We start from the raw sequence: 20,635 nt of genomic DNA on the forward strand, positions 1-20,635 counted from the left end.
CAAACCTTTTATGGCCTTTCAGGGTAAGGTGGGGTTTTGTGCTTTATTTATTCATGGTTCTTTTTGACTGAGAGGGGAAACTTTTAATATTTCAGATTAGAATCCCCTGGGTTAAACGGCACACCCACGAAGCCGTTGAGCAGGTCCTGGTGTGTCTCTACAGGAGTGGCTGCTGGTGGTAGCTTGCTGGTGGCTGTGCAGCTGGAGGTGCAGAAACTGCCACTGGAAAGCCGGCCAGCTGAGGCAGACCGGATGCTGTGTTCTGGAAAGAAGACACATCTGCAGACATCCCTACGGGCTGTGTGTAAGCAGCTGTCCCAGCAGCTGCCTGAAGACGAGAGCTCAGGGTCATGTAAGAAGGATTGGAGACAGTGTCCTGTCCAGTGCTGCAAAGTTTCACAAAGAGAATCATAGTTAGTTTTGCTCAAGTTGCAGCAACAGATCATCATGACAAACATACTTTTCCATTTCCTTTTCAAGCTTATGTAGCCATCATACTAGTAACTCAATTTTCTGTATGTCAGTTAGTAGGTTTTTTGATGATAGTGTTTCTCTGTGCAGCCCCAACTGTCTTAGAACTCACTATGTAGACCAGGCTGGCCCTGAACTCAGGAAGACCTGCCGGTCTCGGCATCTACCACCGCTGCCTGGCATAATCTTTTTCACGTCTACACAGAAGAGGAGGACTGGACTCAAGAGTGTGAAGACGGTGCTCCCTGTGAAAGAGTAAGTCTGGATTTCTAGCTAACCCCGGGACAGGGGGACAGACACAGGCTTTTTGTCTGACTAGTGTGACAAGTGTTTCAGATAAGTGAGAGACTATGCTGACAAAGCTAGGTGGGTGGGGCTGGAGTGATGGCTCAGCAGCTAAGAGCACTGGTTGCTGCTCCAGAAGAGCAGGCTTGATTCCCAGCACCCATACGGCAGTTCACAACCATCTCTAACTATTTCCAGGGGATCTCATATCCTATTTTGGCCTAGAAGGGACCAGGTACAAACAGTACAGACTGAGACTGAAGAAGACATCCTGACCTCTGGCTGCTACACATGCCCATATGGGCAACAAACTAGCAAGGTAAAGGTACCCACAGGAGCACCCTATACAGCACACAACCGAAAAGACAAAAGGAAGGGGCAGGAGGAAGCAGCGGCAGGCACAAGGTTCGGTCACCAAAGTGGCTAAAGAAGCAGCTGAGACAAGCGAGATGGTGAGGATGGTGAAGCCTCCACACAAGCACAGTGGGGGGGGGGGTCAGAGTTAACAACGGAGAAAAGCCTCGCTATAAATGAGAGCAAGAAACTGACAAAAAGCAAGCTGTTTCTGCTACTTGAGATGATGGTGAGCATAGATTGATTCTTCCATTCATCCATCCATCCATCCATCCATCCATCCATCCATCCATCCATCCATCCACCCATCTTTAAGGGCAGGGTCTTACTTTACAGTACTATGTAGACCAGACAGGCTTTGCACTCACAAGGATCTGCGTGCCTTTTCATTCAAAGTACTAAGATTTTACATTTTTACCTTGAAGTTCCATGCAGTAGTTACAATGAGATCTTGTAGTCTATTATGATAGACTTTCAACAATAAGCTAAGGGAAAGCAATGTTCACAAAGCAATAGCACGTGAGAGTCGAAGGCTTATTTAACCTGCGCTCTCCAAAACCTCTCACTCAAAGCACTGAAGGGACTGAAGGTGCGAAGTGAAGTGCGCTTGCCTGTGACTCCTGAGGCCAGCTACCAAGAAGGCAGGGCCCTGCTCAAGAGGCACCCCATACCATCACAGCCCCAGGCTTCCCTCTGACAAGAGCTTAGCACTTTCAAAATCAGAACAGTGCGGCCTGTATGAGACCCTGCATAGAGTGCTTTGGGACTGACCACGCATGTCTGCATCAGATCCCTGCACAGAACGCTTCGGGATTGAGCACACAGACAAACTCACTCACACTCGAGGGAAACAAACCACACCAAACGGAAGGACTCTGCTTTTCTCCTATTTCTATTATGATGTAAATATATTTAAAACATATTTAATTTTAAATCACACCAAATATGTTGCTTACAGTACAGGATTAATGTTGATATACCAGGTCTCTCTCTAGACTGCCTACTGGTACTCAGAATAACAAACTGTAGTGTAACCCACAGGTTTTTTTTTTTTTTTTGCATAGTCCTTATACCTACTCAAGGACATAAGACAAAAAGGGACCTTAAAGGGCAGCTGCATATAACACTGAATATATATTCTGTGATAGATAAGAAGATTTAAACTGATTTTCAGAGAATGTTTGTATAGAAATATTAAACCACTGTCCAATCTTACTTCCTTTTATGGGTGAAACAGTAATTTGTTTCTTTTTGGTTTTTTTTTTTTTTTAATATTTAGGAGTGCATACAGATAAGTGTTGCTAGCACTGCATCATTAGGCTAACTCACCACAGCACAGTACTAAGAACGCCATGGCATTAACCCCTATGAAGGACTACGACAAGATAAAGATTTCTTTCCAGGGTCTTAAGTGTGGGTTTAAATCTTAGCAACTATCAAGGTTTAGCTGAAGTAAAGCAGCACCATCCCACCTAGCGAGAGCAGCAGTGGCTACTTGAGCAACTCCTCTTAGGAGTGGGACTGGGAGAGCTGGTGGCACCCACCTGGGATTCCAGTACTCAGAAGGCAGAGGCAGGTTCATCTCTAAGAGTTCGAGGCCAGTCTGGTCTACACGGTGAATTCTAGGGCAGAGAGGGCTATGTAGAGATACCATCTCAAACAAACAAACAAACAAACAAACAAGCAAGGACAAAAGTAAAAATTGGAAATGTTACTGTAAAGAGAAGAGTCTGTAGGTTCCTGTTCTAAAACAAAGGAAAATGAACATAGCTCTCCAAAACTTACCTTAAGTATGGAGGTTGGACGGTGTGTGCTGTTACTGAGTTCATGTTTGGAGGCAGAGATCTCAGCGAGCCCATAGGATCAGGTCCTAGGTTATAGTTCTGGGCAACAGACACTTGGTGAATGCCGTGACCCAGGTAGTTTCCACCATGCGACTGGACTGGATATGTCTATTAATCAAAGAGAAAAAACTCTGCTTGCTATCTCAATGATTTAACTAAGCAGACCTAAAACTTTTAAGACATAAAAGAAAAAAAAAGCGTAACTATTTGGGGAACAATTTGACTCTTCCGATCTTTCCAGACTGGAACAAAAAGTGCAGAGCTTCCAACTTATGATATCTAATCAATGACTTTTGCAATGTGTTTAATTGTTCTTTGATTTTCCATGCGTTTGAAGAAAAATAGTGGGAGCTGTATTTTTAAGTAGAAGGTTGGAACCTATCAAGAATGCCTATTAACATACATTTTTGCCAGAGACTTCCCCTGAAGGGAAACCCATGATTACTCCAGATCACCACGACAATGACTGCTCCAACTCTCCGCTAATGGAGTGTGGGTTCAAAAAGAGGACCAGGGACCTCAGCCCTCTCCTGCTGTGGAGTGGTCTTGCTGCAGAATTGTGTCACTGTGGGAGTGGGTTTTGAGATCTCAATGCTCAAACCAGGACGTGTGTGTGTGTGTGTGTGTGTGTGTGTGTGTGTGTGTTTGCCTACCAATCCAGATATCAATCTCTTGGCTCCTTCTTCAGCCAGACCTGCCATGATGACAACAGACTAAAACCTCTGAACCTGTAAGGCAGCCCCAATTAAACATTTGCCTTTATAGGAGTTGCCGTGGTCATGTTTGTCTTCACAGCAGTGACTAAGACACCTGCCTTCAGAAGATGAGAAAGGTGAAACTATGAAATAAGACAAAGTGCATCCTTAGGAAACTGCGAAAAGTCACTGGATTCTTATGCAAACCTATGGAGTTTTCACAGTGACAGCGCTGTAGGAACAGAGTCTATCAGCCTACGCATAACAGCATTCAAAAGCAATCCACTTGCTTAATAAATACTATACAGTAGCAATCACTGCTCCAGTTTTATTTAAAGCAAAGATTACATTAAAATCTAGGATAGTAGGAATACCAAATAAAACATTTAATATACTGATATTCTCTTTAGCAATGACTGGCAATCCATTGCCAAAAGGCTGAGACATAGGGACGGTTTCTGCAGCTCACCATTTGGAAGTGCGCTTCGTGTGCATAACCCATCCACTCTTAGTTCAGATGTTTTTCAAAACAGAACAGGAATTTTTGAAATTTCAAACATTTCAAACTCACACATGAGTTAATATATTAAGAGGCTTGTATGAAAAAAGTAAATGTTAGAAAGCCTAAAAAGACCAGCTGTACCACCTGCAGGCCAGAAGCCCGGCCCAGGAGCGACCTCCCTTTACAGACATGAGGCAGACATACAGTTCTCTATACAGTGGAACAGATATTTCTCATGTATTCTACTTTCACAGCAGCAATAAACATCTTTTTTAAAAAACAGAAGTAACAGTGAAAAAACTTCAGGAATCTTGTTTTTTTTTTTTACCTAGAAATCTAAGCTCATATGTAATTTTCAAAAAGTTCAGAGCATGGCATATTTGATAAATGCTTCTTCTTTGGTGTGACAGTTACCACAGTAACCATTTAAAAAAAAAAAAAAAACTTAGCAATTACATTGTGTTACATCATCTAATTTATGCACCCACATTCTAGTTGCTCTCCTTGGTGTCTCCTTCACACACTCCACTGCATATCAGTTTTCATAAACTAACATGAATTTTGCTCATCCACACTTAATTTAAATTTAATTGGTCGAAATTTGAAAACTGCTTCGGAATGGGGATACTGAAAACCTAAGTACTCTCATGTTGGCTGGAGGCGCAGAAGCATGCTAAGTACTGGGAGAGTGATGCTGCTAACGGACAGCTTCTGGCAACACCATCCCACCGCCCGGAGCAAGGCTGCATCACACAGACTTTTCAGTTGTGAATCTAAAGCATGCTCTGAGGATAAAAGAAGCTTATTAACTAATCTTCAAATAATTACCGAAGACATATTTGAAAGGTTTTTAAAGAAATATTTGATCTCCTTTTTAAACAGTATCTAGAGGATTTTCATAGCAGGCTGTATGTAAAAGGATCCATACTTAGAGCTGGAGAGATGGCTCAAAGGTTAAGAGTACTGGCTGCTCTTTCAGAGGACCCAGGTTCAACTCCCAGCACCCACATGACAGCTCACAACTGTATGTAACTCCTTTCCAGAGGACCTGACACCCTCATACAGACATATATCCAGGCAGCACAATGTACATAAAAACAAATACACACACACACACACACACACACACACACACACACACACACACACACACACACACGATATCCATGCTTGATACATCTGCAAAAAAGATTTATACCCCATACTTACTTGCTCACAGAGGTATACAAAGAACCAGAGTCTTTTCAATGTGTAAAAAATGAACTGGAATGCATTTGTGAAATGTCATATTTAATCTTTATGGCAAACAGTGTTTAGACAACACTTCCTGGAACCCTCAAAGTCCGGTGTCAAAAGTCTGTATATGAAGATCTGTCCACCCCCCCCCCCAAGGCCCATACACCAGAGGCCTGTGTGCTGGGAAGTCTAGATTTCAAGAACTTGGTGTTCAAGAGCAAACTTTACCAATGGATCAACCCTTTAGTGAGTCCAGGGTTGACCTGCTGTAAGAAGGTGAGGACTTGCTGGAGAAAGCAGGTCACTGGGGGCTTTGGAAAGCTGATCGTGTCCCCAGACCCCCATACTCTGCTTCCCAGCTGCCACGAGGATGGAGTGGCTATGCTCCACCATACTGTTCTTCTGGGCCAAGGACGGTGGCGCCAGCTGACTATGAACTGAGACATCTGAAATCACCAGGCCAGCCAAATAAACTTCTTCCTTCCATTGACTTTTCTCAGGTACTTTGTCACAGTGAAGGAAAATACATACAGTTACCAGTTTTATACATTTTTCTTTTCTTGGTTATGAGCCTTGTCTTTAATAGCTAAGCCATCTCTTCACATCTTTCCAGCCCTAGTTTTATAATTTTACTCATGGGCAACAAATCTTTAGCATTATACTCTTACACATTTATTTAAAACAAACAATTGAATACTTTCTAAAACCCAAGGCTCACCTGTACTGGAACCCCAGCTGCTGCTGCTGCTGCTGCTGCGGGCGGGTAATGTGCCGGGTGCAGCTTTGAATAGACCGAGTACACAGGCGCTTCATTCACCAACTTGTTGTATAGGTCCAGGGCTTCCAGCACCTTTACATTCAACTCAGACAGTTCTGAATGCCTCCTGATATACAAGACAAGGATTTGCATAATGATGTGATGAGTTTTAAGTTTAGTTCATTTCTATTCATACGTCAGAAGGCTCTTCTCATATGCAATGAAAGGGCATTCACACAGGGAAACTGAGAGGAGAATCTGTTGAATTTCATCAACAGGCTGGCACGTCTTTCTAATAGTAGCAAAAGTCAGAGCTACACCTCATAAACTGCAATCAATTCATAATTTGGGTGCTAGAATTTTGCTTAATACATTATAGATTTATGTCAAAAATTTAATTACAAAGAAAAATAGTGTATGTTTCAGTAAAAGTCTGTGCCTTAATTATAAACCTCACTAACATAGTAGGTGATGATGACCCAGAGCCCCTGTGAAGTATGACTTAAATAAGAGTATAATGGGAAAAAAGGCATACACATCTTACTTAGATCCTTGAAAGGACCAACTAAACTTTTTAAAAAATATTATCAAGAAAACACAAGTCAAGCCAATATATACACAAGCTAGTCTCCACTGTACTTTTTGTTCACTTAGTGGCTTTGGGGAAGTAAATCAAACCAGGCACCTTATTGTATAACAACAAATCCAAGGAAGCATTTCCATAGTCACCCAGGAAACACACAGTAAAAATCCTTCTGCTTGGTACGATTCTGCCTACTCCCCTAGGAGTAATAACTGACGGCAGATAGCCAACGAATTTGTATAAGTTAAACGGCTACTTTTTGTGTGGCCTAAAACATCTATAAGTGTATACTGGATGTGAGTCAGTGTGTACAAAGAGGGGTGAGAAGCAGAAGAAACGGCCTACCACACAAATGGCTGTCTCTCCTTTACTAACATGCTATCTGAGCAAACTAACAGGCACTGTTCCTTTTCTTGCAAAGATCACAAGTGAACTCTATCTTCAGAAGTATCTATCTGCTGGAAAGCACCTAGATCTACAGAAATTAGGTGTGCATGTTAACAAATGTATGACTGAGAACTGACCTAAGAATCTGGTCTACACAACCCAGCATGCCGATGAAACACTAACACAACAGTAGAAGGCCTTGCGCGCCATGCACAAAACCATCTTTCAATAGCCAGTAACCCAGAGCAAAGGCAAGCTTTTCCAGAATTACTCTCAGGACTATACTAGAACAAGCAAGGACAGCTGAGTCTCTTTTCAGAAGACAAGGTCAAGAGCACAAAAGAAAACCCAGCAAATGAAGTAACATAGAGCCAAATACAAACTTGCATGAAATAGGGCGAGAGCTTAGAGTTTAATGTGAGCTGGAGATTGCAGAGTCAGGAATAGGACTTAAGCTGGTCCTGAGGAAGGATGGACAGGTGAAAACGATGAAGGACAACCAAGAGTACACAGAGGAAGAGTGAAAAGGCCAACTGATGGGGGAGGCCATAGAAAACCAGATTACAACAGTCTGGAACACAGTCAGCACACGACAGCAGTATGAAATCTCACGCTTTGTGATAACAAAGTGAAACGTACAAGTTAATTTTCTAACTCGACAGTTTTATTCTCATTCCCATCCCCCATACGAATAGCAAACTGCTGCTGATTTATTCGAGGAAAACTGATTTACATTACATTTGTCTTTGAATTTGTGACAGGAGCGAACCGTCCATGAGACTAAGAAGCACCGCCCAGCTAGCAGCTGCGTATGTCACCTTTGCCATGAAACCCTGATATCAGCTAGCCAATTCACAGCTTGCCAGCCAGCTCTCATTCACTAACTGACATCAGAAATGTACCCTTTAAGCTTTAATGCCTTTAGATATTTTTCTTTAGTAAAATTCTTATTTAATAAAAGTAATGTTATGCTGTCATATCTTCCACTATAGACTTGACATCATTCCATATCAGCAAGTATTCTTCAATGGCAATGATTTCTACTATTAAGATAGAGAATGTTTAATTTTGAAAACCAATTTCACACTAAAAGGCATTTTAGCTAGCTGCATTTTTATGGCCATAAATAGCATTGTGTTGAATACCATAACATCTGGTCACTGTATAGCCCCACAGATTTAGTATGCACTTCAAGTGGTTTCTGTAAAGAATATTTTTAGCCCAGGAAAGTGTGTACTGATACCGCTAGCTGTATGTATGGGAAACTAGTCATTTTTCCCCTTAACTTTCCCAGTTTGATTACTCATTAGTAGCAGATGTATAAGTAGGTGTGTGATACTTTCTCCAAAACTATGATCAATCTACCACTGATTATTTCAGTTTTGTAAAAACACAAAGGACTTGTAAAAAAAAAAAATGCTATGAAGGAGCTGGAGAGAGGGCTCAATGGCTAAGAGCACTGGAGGCTCTTCTTCAGGACCTAGGTTTGATTCCCAGCTCACAGCCACCTGTAACTCCACTTCCAAGGAATCCGATCCCCTCTTCTGGCCTCTGCAGGCACCAGGTAGATACATGGTGCAGACATACATGGAGGCAAATGCTTACACATAAAATAAAAATAATGTCACAATACATTATGAAACAAACCATTTTTCCTGGATGAATCACTGTTTGCCATTCCTAGTTTTTAAAAAGGTCTATTAGAAAATTAAACAACCTAATTCCTTTCTTCTTGTATGCTTTATATAGCAGTTCAACCACTAGGGGCTGGAAAGGGAGGAGAATGGAGAGTAATTCCTTCCCGTTGGACTTCATTTCTCAAACTTCTCCTTCTGAGTTCAGAGAGAGCTGGGAATATCCCTGTCCACCAGCAGGGCTGATGCCTATTCTCAGATCAGCAAACCCAGGGAGACAGGGAACAGAAAGGGCAACAGGAACACAGAGATGTGAGAGAAGACAGGGGAAGTCTCTGCACTGCCTTTAGTTTCCCAAATGAGAGAAGTCTCATTTGTTATATTCACAGATGTCACTCCTGGATCTGTCACAAGTTAATGCTCACCTAAAACGCCCATTTTCATGTTGTCCTCAATACACTTCATTCTTTACTACTTAATTCCAGCCCCCAAAACAGTGACTGGTGTGATAAAATGCAAGGGTCCATGGCTATATGCATATCACATTACTGCCATTGATGAAAATAATGTTCCCCAAATAAATAGCATTCCAGAAACCAGCTTTAAGAGTCTGGCCACTCAACAGGAACTGCAGCAGATGCTCAATCCCATGAGCGCTTTCATCAGCTGTAAACCTGGTCAAAACAAGTAAGGCGCTCACCTATCAATCTCTTCCAGTTTTTCATCTATCATCGGACCCATCTGTTGGCAAATATCTGTAACACAGAAATAATTGCAAATGCAGAAACTTAGTGCAGCTTAAGTCAGTTCAACAATCTTTAAACAAGAGACTATATGCATCATCATACAAAATACAGAGAACTAATCTTATGCTGGGGAAAGATGATAAAAGATCTATTATAGTATCTTTACTATCATATATTACTATCACAGACCAGAGTCAAGGTCAACATCAGAATAAAAATTTCATCATGGTCCTGGAGTCACTGACCAAGTTTAGAGGCAGTGGCAGTTATCCCAAAGTCTGAAGAGTTTCTATAGGACTCTTAGCTAGGTGAAGGGGACCGGATCCATATGTATAAAGTGTGTATGTACACACATGCACAAAAATTAAATAGTAATACTTCTCATTTATGTGAGACTTTTTGCAATACAGGGTTGAAAAGACGGCTAAGCGGATAAAGGAGCTTGCTATACAAGCCTGGCGACCTGAGTTTGATCCTAGGAACATTCATATGGAATAGACATCCAGCTCCACAGAGATATCCTCTGGCTTCCACATGTGCATAAGACATGCATGTTCACCCACACATACACAATGCACATCCACAGCTGTGTGAATGCACACACACTAATAAAATATGCAAACACTTCATGTATTTCCAAATGTAAACAAGTATAACAGAGAATGCTCCATATTCATAACCAAGCTCTTTTATTTAAAAAAATTAAGGTTTATCTATTTACTTTTTTCCTTTCTTTCTTTCTTTCTTTCTTTCTTTCTTTCTTTCTTTAACAAAGGTAACTGTTTCCTTTTGTAAGGTTTTTTTTTTTGACAGAGTCTAGACTGGCCTTGAACTCATGGCACTCTCCCTGCCTTAGCCTTCTTCATGCAGGAATTATATGTAGAATCCCAGGAGCCCAAAGTACTGGGATTCCCCCCCGCCCCCGGTTGATTGCTGGTTGGTTATTTGATTAGAAACCCAAGAAGGGTTCTTAAAACACAAAAGAATATCTGTTTTTGCTTTAAACTTAGCGACTAAATGACACACAGTCAGAAGACAGTTAAACAATAAACTTTTACACTTTGATTTGATTTAATATGCTTTTTTGGGTTTTGTTTGTTTTCAAGACAGGGTTTCTCTGTGTGGCCCCGACTGGCCTGGACCTCCAAGATCCGTCTCTGCCTTCCTAGTGTTGGATGTAAAGACACGAGCCGCCACCACCTACCTGTCTATGCTGTTCTTTCTAATGCTGCCTTTTCGGTGGCCGATTTCACCAGTGATCTTACAGAAATACAAAGACTCCTTTTGTGAAATAGATACAGGCTGTGACAATACCTTCCAAAAGGACATTTCTATTATTTTATTATACAAGTCTGTTTCTCACAAGAATTTCAAATCTCAAAAAGCAAACAGGAAGCAGGAAAAAACTTCAAAAGACCATAAACAGGTAATATATGCGTTAAAACACCGTAAACAGGTAATATAAACGTTAAAACACTATAAACAGATAATATATATGTTAAGCAACATTAAGGTGAGTTCAACATTAACTAAATACCTTCCAAGTCCAAGAGGTCTTGGGAGTCGGGGTTTGAATCTTTTGGATCTATGCTCTGGAGAATCTGCAGGGCTCTATCCATTTTACCCTAGGAAAAAGACCAGGGGATGCGGAGAAGTCTGAAGAGTTAGCCACAGTCAATGGAAAAGCACTGTTCCCACATATTCCAAAAAGATAGCATATTTTTTAAAAATCTTGGTAGTTTATTAAACAAAAAGTTGATACCTCATCTATATAAACAGGCTCAGGTTCTGATTTCTTAATTTCCTCCACATCACCATCAATTACATTCAATTTGTCCACCGTTGCTACAGAAACAAAATAAGTTTTAAGTTTTCAACATTACAATTTTGTCATTAAATTTCTAAGTGGTCTATTATTATCCATAGGAAAAAAGTAGAAGCTCCTTAGTCATCACACTTCATAATCAATATATTACACACAGTCATTCATTTACGCCACAATATTTACTTAGCACTCACAGTGTGCCAAACCTCCTTCCCAGTGCTTAGATGCATGCAGGGAGTGAACAGAGTCATCTGGTGCTGGTGGAACTCACATTCAAGTGGGACAGAGCAGTATCCATGGGTACTGTCACTACAGCTACTTTCTTGAAAACTGTTACTGCTGAGATGAATAAATATACAAGCGAATAGATTTTTATGACTAAACCAGTTTCTCTTATAACTATGTTCCAACTATATTCTGACCTTCTATATTTATAAATTAAAAAAACTCAACCTGTATTTCCTATTTGAACAAAATATAGATCCAACTTAACCTAACTCTGAGAGTTAAAATAGTATAAATCTACAACAAAAAAAGTATTTCATAAAGAGAATGTTTTAAAATAATTTAACACATATCTGAAAACTACTTAATAGAAGTTCCCTGGAGCACTGTTAGAATGTACCTAATTTTAACTAAACTTTGATGGAAACAAAGTTACTGTAAAAAACAATGTATCTAAAGGACAGGTCCAGCAGACTCCTGTCCTAAGTATTTGGCTAACTTTGAATAATTACATGTAAAGAGAGCTCAGCAAGACACAGAGATACAGTGAGAGTCAAGACATCTTTCATGTAGGGCATGGTGGCACATACCTTTAATTTCAACACTGGGAGGCACAAGCAGGTGGATCTCTGTGAGTTAAAGGCCAGCCTGATCTACAAAGAGAGTCCAGGACAGCTAGGACTGTTACACAGAGAAACTGTCTCAAAAAACAAAATATAAAGAGTACCTTTTACTATTTAAAATGATACTGAAGAAAGGCTGGAATCTAACCTAGGGCATTGCAGCTAGGAAATCATTTTACTAGACTATAGGCCAGTCTCTTCCAATTATGCCAAGAGGAAAATCACTGAATAGGATGTCCTCTATGTTTTGTAAAGTTATCTGAAAAGTTCCCAAGGCTCCTATCAACTAAAGTGTAATCCTAACACTAAGAAAGCCAAAGTAGATTGGTTGATTTGTTTTGTTTGGTCCTTGCTGACCAGAAACTCACTATGTAGACTAGGTGAATCAGGAACTCAGACATCTGCCTGCCTCTGCCTCCCAAGTGCTGGGATTAAAGGTGCGTGCTGCCACGCCCAGTCCCACCTACTCTCAGATGTCAATAATAAACTCAAAGGAAGATAACTTGACTAGACTGGAGCTTCTCTGGGAAACCATGCCTTTGCTACCTTACCTGTCTCAGCCTCTGAGCTTAAGTCAGTCGTTACAAAGTTGGAGGGGAAGAGTCCTGTTCCTCTGTGATTCTCTCCTTCCCACCAGTTGGCGTCACTGAAAACAGCATGAGAAAGGTCATTTGCTATCCTCCTTCCTGTCGAGAGAAAGCTCAACCCAGCTACTGGACTTTCCCATTTGTTCCCAGCTAGCTATATATAAGAATTGTTTTCCTTGGCCAGACAGTAGGACAAACCTGTAATCCTAACACTGGGAAGCCAGAATTGCTTTTTTTCTTAAATTAATATATTTATAATTAAATCAGTGAAAAGATAGTTAAAAATACATAAATCCAAAAAAATCTCTATCCTCATACCTACGTTTTGAAGCAAGTATCAGTGACTGAACCCCATGCCCAAATCCATCCTACCACACCAGCAGCATCCGAACTAAAGCAGCTCCCTCCCAGCCGCCTTTCACACACAAGGACAACTCAACTGACACCTGTATGGAGACATGCGTCACCCGGGGAGAGCCTACAATTCCACAATGCCACTCATTTCTTTAAAGTTCCATCCCAAGTGCATATGCACTTAGTTCAGTCATTTCTGTGAAGGTGAACTCCTACCAGCTCGTTCCAGGTCACTCCCAGTCTCCCGACACTACAAGGACTGTGAAGAGTGCAGGGAGGTGGTGGAGATGCCTTTGGGAGGCAGAGGCAGGTGGATTTCTGAGTGGGGCCAGCCTGGTCTACAAAGTGAGCTCCAGCACAGCCAGCGCTACACAGAGAAACCCTGTCTCAGGGAAAACAAAAACAAAAACAAAAAAAAAAAAACAGACTGACTGATTAGTAACCACTCTGCATTAGAAAGCCCCCAACTAACAACTGTTCTAGGTTTGTTCAAGACAGTGACCTGCAAGCTAGGTGTGTTCACACGTCTATAGTTGACATGCCTATAGTTCTTAGTTAGTACTTGGAAAGAACTTCACGAGCCACGGAGTTCAAGACCAGTCTGGATAAAAAGGCCAAAACAATGAAACTATCTCTGAAAAAAAAAAAAAAATTGAGGGATAGGGGGTGGGGAAAGGATGGACACACAGATAAAACTACTTGCTGGCTCATGCATGCTTAGTTTTACAGATACTGTCACATGTTTATTAGAAAGACTGGTCGCTCACATTCCTTCTTCCCCAAGGAGGATGGGGCAATCATCTTCCCCCCACTTGATAACTGCCCATACAGACATCTGACACCAGAAAGAAGGTAAGCCATGCTTCATCAAGCTCGGCCGCACTCTCCAGGGCCCACCAGTACTACACTGCCTCTTCCAGACTGACTTTTCTCTTTCTTTTTTGAGACAGAGTTTCTCTGTGTAACCTTGGCAGCACTGCAACTTGCTCTGTAAACTGCTTATTCTTTTATTTTTAAAGATTTTTTTTTTTTAGTTATTTTTATATGAGTACATCGTAGCTGTCTTCAGACACACCAGAAGAGGGCATCAAATCCCATTACAGATGGTTGTGAGCCACCATGTGGTTGCTGGGTACTGAACTCAGGACCTTTGAAGGAGCAGTCAGTGCTCTTATCCGCTGAGCCATCTCTCCAGTCCCAAACTGCTTATTCTTATCTGTGCCTGTTTAGTTTTTCCTACTGGATCACAGGTAATTTTTTTCATTGATTTTTAGTTCTTTATGTCCTTAGAATGGCAACTGTCTATCTGAACTAAGGCCACCCCTGCTTTCAGGCCAATTCAGTAATCTTTCCTCTATGTCTTACATCCTTATCTTTCTCTGCCCTAAATTACTGTCTATTCCCCCCAGAGACTTGTCTAATAATTCAGATTTTCTTTTTTGTCCGTCTCCCACATTTAGGTCACTAAATCATGTGGAATCCAATTGTTCGTGCTGGGTGAAGTAAACTTCATTTTATTATATAAAGAGCTAATCAATGCAGCAAAAAATCCTAAAAGTTCACTAAAGGATGCTCCTAGCCTCACAGACTTGATTTAATTGAGCAGCGGGGGAGGGGGGTGCCCAGGGGTCCCTGAGGAAAAGGGGAGGGGATAGGGTAAGGATTGTGGGAGAGGGTGACCAGGAAATGGGCAGTGAGCAGGGCAAGCCTAATGCCCGCCCCCTAACTGTCCCAGCAAGCTATGTCTGTCCCGAGCCTACTCCAACAGCCTAGAGGAACTCGTCAGCTGCAGTTCTGTTCTCTGTGGATTCTGTTACTTGCAGCCAACCATGCTCCAGAAGTCAGCAACTCCTAAGTTTTAGACTGCATGTCATCTGCCTAGGAAGTAAATCCTATGTGCAATACATCTGTGCAGAGTCCGCGCCCCTCGTGCTGGCTGGTTACTTTACTTTCTGGACACTATCATGTCTCCAAATTTTTTCAAATACTTTGGAAAAAGAATTTCAAAAGGAGCCGGGTGTGGTGGCGCACGCCTTTAATCCCAGCACTTGGGAGGCAGAGGCAGGCGGATTTATGATTTCGAGGTCAGCCTGGTCTACAAAGTGAGTTCCAGGACAGCCAGGGCTATACAGAGAAACCCTGTCTCGAAAAAACCGAAAAAAAAAAAAAAACCCGCAAAAAAAAAAAAATTCAAAAGGAGTTTAACTGGAAATGCAGTTAATTTATGTGATATAAGAAAACCTAAATCTTTACAATATTAAGGTTTATCACTCTATTTGTATGTTTATAAATATAATGTATACTTTTATCTCTTAACTTTCTAAGGGTTTCATAGATTCTCCATAAAGGCCTTGCATACGTTTGCAGGTTATTCATTACTCGATCACTTTATTTATTTTGCATGTAAGTATTTGCGCTTAAGTGTGTATATATGCACCACATGCACACAGGCACCGAGGAGGTCAGAAGAGGCACTGCATGCCCTGAAACTGGAGTCACAGATGGTTGTGTGCCGCCATGTTGACCCAGTGAGCCAAATCCAGGTTCTCTAAATCCTCATAACTGCTGAGGAGTTTCCGTTACTATTGTGAACGACATCTTTCCTACTTCATTTTCTAAACATGCCACTGAGTTTTGTGCATTAAATTTATATCTAATAATCCCAACTCAAACTTAGCTGTTGGCCAGTATCATTGATCTCTTGGACTTTTCCAAATGGACAGTCATAGCTTTTTATCTACTTCCTAGAAACTTCATGTCACAAACCGACTCTTAAGGATGAGTTTGGTTTTCTTTCTCCTTTTGGTAGAACTAGGAAGCATATCCAAAGCTTTTTCATGCGAGGTTCAAACTCTGAACACTGAGCTGTCCGCTAAGGAAGACTCCTAGGGTTAATGAAACAGCTATCTCTGTGACTCGGAAGCATTTCATTCACTGAGCTCCACAAACATAAAAAAAGCGCTATCCATCACCTAAATTCTTAAGGTCAGAGAATGATGTATCCGTAGCCCGGAGATACTCTGGATGCTAATTTCTACACAAGCAAGGACTCTCCGTGAAAATGCAGCCTCCTCACTTGTGTCTGTCACACGGGTGCTTGGCTGCAGCAGAGAAAGGCAGCTGATTCAGGTGACTCCTGAAGAGCAAAGCTGACTTGTCAACATGAAAGGAAATTAGGCTGGTAGAATAAAAATGGCATTTTCCTGCATTCCTTATGGGAAACCGAGAAAATAAAACAAACAAAAACCTACCTTTTTGTATTTTAGGATTTAAAAGAGGAGATTCAGTTTCTCTCGTCTAGTTTTAGGTCTTAGTCTGGCAGCACCACTCAGTTAAAACCACTTCCCAGGCCTGACGACCTGAGTTTGACCCCTAGGACTCAATAGTGGAAGGGAAGAACTGCAAGTTGTCCTCCAACCATCACATGTATGACACGGCACACATGTGCGCCTGCCCTCCCCATGGTCTCAGAGCCAAGGAAAACTTGAGCCTTTCTCTTCAGCTATAAGCTCTAACCAGAACGGCTCCCCAACGACTCTTGGAATGACAGTGGCAAAAGGAAAGCAATGCCCTTGATGGGTGAGATCACCCCATAGGAAAACTATGGCTACCACAGGCAAAGCAGCAATGGACTCAGACACTGCGAACTGTCCCAATCATCTCCTTACAGCTTCTTTCTCACGTTTTAATCAACCCTTCTGCTCAGTGCTTAGACTCCTTTCAGCTTCTTACAATTGTTTTTTTTTCAAAGTCAACCCAAGGGGTTAGGGATGTAACTCAGAGTCAAAGCACTACCCTGAATGTACAAGGCCTGAGTTCAGTCATTAGCATGGAACAAAAACCACTCCATCGAGATTCATCAGAAATGAAGCAGTACTGGGGCAAGCCTCCCAGACCACATGTCTATGCCAAGAGTGAACTGGTTCTCCAGAGCCTGAGACAGCCTCTCTCATGGTATCACCAAGCTCTGCCTTGCATGTCACTGTCTACACGGTCATTTTAACTCTCCTACTTAAGTTTCACAAAACCAGAACTGTGTCCTCATTCATTTTTTTATTATAAATAGTCTATTACATAACATTGTCTCTATAAATACAGCAGTAAAGCAAAACCATATGTATGTAGCCACTTAAAAATAGGCTAGACTGGGGCCCGCAAGATGGCTCAGCTGGTTAAGGTGAAGCCTAACAGTTTGAGTGTGACCTCCAGAACCCACCCACATGGTACAAGACCGACTCTTGCATGTTGTCCTCTGACTTCCACATCACACAGTGGTTGTGTGGGCACACATTCATGCATGCATGTGTATACACAAATAAATAAATGTACCTAATAAATTAAAACTACTTACCTTTGCCCCACTAGTATAGGAAAGCAGGTGCATGCACCATCTTTGTTCACAGCAACAAGCTGTCTGGTCTAACTACTGCAAAGTTTCATCAACTTAAAAAAAGTACTACATTCATTTATCTATTTGTGTGTGAGTGTGTGGGTGTGGGGGTGTGTGTGTAAGACAGAGGACAACTTGCACGAGACAGTGCTTTCCTGCCAGCATGTGGGTCCCAAGGACTGAACTTGGAGGACCTCAGACTTAAAAGACAAGAGATCTGATCCACTGAGCCACTCGACAGACCATATCCACTTCTTTTAAAAGTAGAAATAAAGTTCATGCAGAAATCTCAATTCTCTATAACCTCAACATTTGGGAAACTAAGACAGAAGGCCTTAAAGGCCTTGTCTCTAAAAATAAACAAACCAAAAAAAAGGATAAAGAACAGAATTAGGCTCAAAACAGATCAATCTAGTTTGTTTCTTAGAACTGTAAATGATACAGGAACTGTGAGGGAATTGTGCAGGAGTATTAGTGGAGGACCCAAGCATGGCTTTGGATTGCTTTGATCAAGGGTCTCACTGCCTAGTCTAATCTTCAAGAAATAGTAAGAGAATATTGTATTATCCAATTAAAAGTGAAAAGCATGAGTATCCCTTATCCTCATCTGAGCATACTTTATATTTTCAGACTATTACACACAGATACACAAAAAAGGATAAAACATACCTGTCATCCAAAACAGTAATGATCTCACCATGTTTAAAGGTGAGTTCGTTGTCCTCAGCAGCTTCAAAGTCGTATAAAGCTCTGACTCTCCGTGCAGCCTTGTTATTTAACTGACTCTCTGCAGGTGGGTACAAAGCCTTTGTCTCCGTGTACTGTTGCTTCTGCTCTTGCAATGATAACTCAATAGCTAGTTGGGAAAATTAAAATGTAAAGATATCAGAATTAATTTTAACATCTAAAGGCTTTTTAAAAATATTAGGTAACAATATCATATTTAAGAATAAGTCAAGTGTGTGTATCCTTGTTTTCTGAGACAGGGTCTCATGTAGCCCGGAGCTCCCTGAGTAGCTGAGATCACCTTTAACTCCTGATCTCATTTCTACCTCTCACATTGTTGGGACTCGAGGCATATGCCAGTCTGTCCAAACAAAAACTAAATGGTTAAATTCATGAGGGGACAGGGACACATGACATTTTTAAAATAACATTTTTGCTCATCCCTTATTATCATCACAGTCTGTAATATACAGCAATTATTTTTATAGCAAACAGATTGTGACATTATAATATGGGTAGCTTTCCATATAGGACATCATGAACATATTTCAGTGCTTGAGTCATAACTTTGGCATTATGAAAAGGTGAAATGTAATCTCCCCAAAGGTAGAACATTAAATATATATTACTAAAAAATTAAATGAATTGGGTTCATCTTATGTCATGCCTTTGCTTTTCCTGACTTTTAAGACCCTACAGCTTTTAGATTCGAGGTAGAATTAAGAGCCTACTCATCTTCCTTCTAATTATTCTTTCAATAAAACCTCCTAGTGAGACTATTTTCAGCAGCACCAAGTGATGCTTGGCCACTTACCTTTAGCTATGTCCTCATCTTCTTTGTTTTTGTTCAATGATGTCCCGTTTTTGGCAGCAGCCGAGACAGTCTGTAAGTGTATGAATAAAATGAGCACACGCTGTATAATTACATGTAGATGCTAATTAAAAAATACTGGTAACTCAACTCCATTTAAAAAGTGGGGTTCTTCATGATCATTTAAGTAGCTGGTCTGAAATACTAACACTAAACAGCAGTTTTCAGGAAAACATAAACACATGAAAGGCACACACTGACTAATGTTCAGAGCACTAAGTAGAACTATCTGGCACTCGTGATTCACTTTTTTTTGGGCAGGATTTTTCGTAAAACACGGGTTTTTCTTCCTGCTCTATTAGACGCATTGTAGAGGATCTGACATAGGACTTGGCATAAAGAAAGAACTGAAATTTTTACAGAATGAACAGAACTTGAGTCTCCACTGCTGAAGGTCTTTTATGCAGAAGAGGCACTCACAAGCTATTGGCTCAGAGTTCAGACAGAAAGAAAGCACATCTCCTGGGGTACACCTCAAGCCCTCGGCTGCTCACTACAGCTGACTCACACCAGACCCTCCGCAGGTTGATGGCCCTAGGACAGGTGTGCAGGGCTCTGAGCCATCAACAGTCCTTTAACACTCATTTCTGAGAATGGTGAGCAGAAAGGACAGGCTGCTCTTTATTACTTACTAGAAGGTTGCACACGCATGTACACAAACACACGCACACACATGAGCACATGTAAATAAAACCCACATCCCTTGCTAGATATAAGTACCTTCAGACAGTAAAATACCATGGTCTGAATAAATCTCTCACCTGGGAGCCTGCTGAAGGAAAAGTAACCCCTTCTTCTTTCATAGACTTAATAGTTGCAGATATCAGACTAAACTGGGGGTCCTTCTGGAATTCTTCTGACCACTCCACCATTAGAGATTTTAGTTTTTCACATACTTTAGGATGAGCCTTTTAGGGAAGTGGTAAAGAAAAGGGAACAAAAACAAAACAAAACAAACAAAATCCTGAGTTAAAGTAAATAAAAGGGCATGGTGCCATGTCTGACATCCCGAGTTTGACCCCCAGAACCATACAGTTAAGAGAAGAGGTGGCTCCCGCAAGCTGTCCACACATGCACTGTGGCATGTGCATGTGTGCACATGTACATGCATACACTCACAAAATAAATGAAAACAACTTAAATTTATTAACAGAGAATCACCGCCAAAAGATAAAGAGAGACACAGGGCAGGCATCAGACTAGCCCAGTAACTGACAGATGCTTAGCTTATTCACATTGTCAGGCACAGCTGCTTCATAAATAAATAAATAAATAAATAAATAAATAAATAAATAAATAAAAGCACCCCTCCAAAATACTTGCTGCTCAAGTGACTAGAAATATTTTAAATCAATGGCTACTTGCTCTGTTTTCTTAATATTCTCATCATGAGATTAGGATTTTCTCATCAACTTCAACAGCTGCATAAGAATGTTGCTTCAGCTCAAGTCTAAGTGGATCAAAGACCTCCACATAAAACCAGAGACACTGAAATTGATAGAGGAGAAAGTGGGGAAAAACCTCGAAGATATGGGCACAG

At 41.1% G+C, this 20,635-nt stretch overlaps 1 protein-coding gene across 2 annotated transcripts in view; it reads right to left on the bottom strand.

Annotated features, from left to right (window-relative positions):
* Positions 1-6: 6 nt before the first annotated feature.
* Stam2 (signal transducing adaptor molecule 2) overlaps positions 7-20,635 on the bottom strand; it is a 44,048-nt gene continuing 23,419 nt past the window's right edge. For both annotated transcript variants that reach the window (XM_021193333.2, XM_029536936.1), the window contains 10 exons: positions 19,857-20,003; positions 19,039-19,108; positions 18,168-18,354; positions 12,719-12,813; positions 11,257-11,339; positions 11,032-11,119; positions 9,449-9,503; positions 6,106-6,271; positions 2,896-3,062; positions 7-386 (listed from right to left, as the gene is read on the bottom strand). In XM_021193333.2, coding sequence (XP_021048992.1) covers positions 158-386; positions 2,896-3,062; positions 6,106-6,271; positions 9,449-9,503; positions 11,032-11,119; positions 11,257-11,339; positions 12,719-12,813; positions 18,168-18,354; positions 19,039-19,108; positions 19,857-20,003 — 1,287 coding nt within the window. In that variant the 3' untranslated portion in view covers positions 7-157. The remainder of the gene's footprint in view (positions 387-2,895; positions 3,063-6,105; positions 6,272-9,448; positions 9,504-11,031; positions 11,120-11,256; positions 11,340-12,718; positions 12,814-18,167; positions 18,355-19,038; positions 19,109-19,856; positions 20,004-20,635) is intronic.

The sequence above is a fragment of the Mus pahari genome, chromosome 3 (genome assembly GCF_900095145.1).
Source record: "Mus pahari chromosome 3, PAHARI_EIJ_v1.1, whole genome shotgun sequence".
In the NCBI taxonomy this organism is placed as follows: domain Eukaryota; kingdom Metazoa; phylum Chordata; class Mammalia; order Rodentia; family Muridae; genus Mus; species Mus pahari.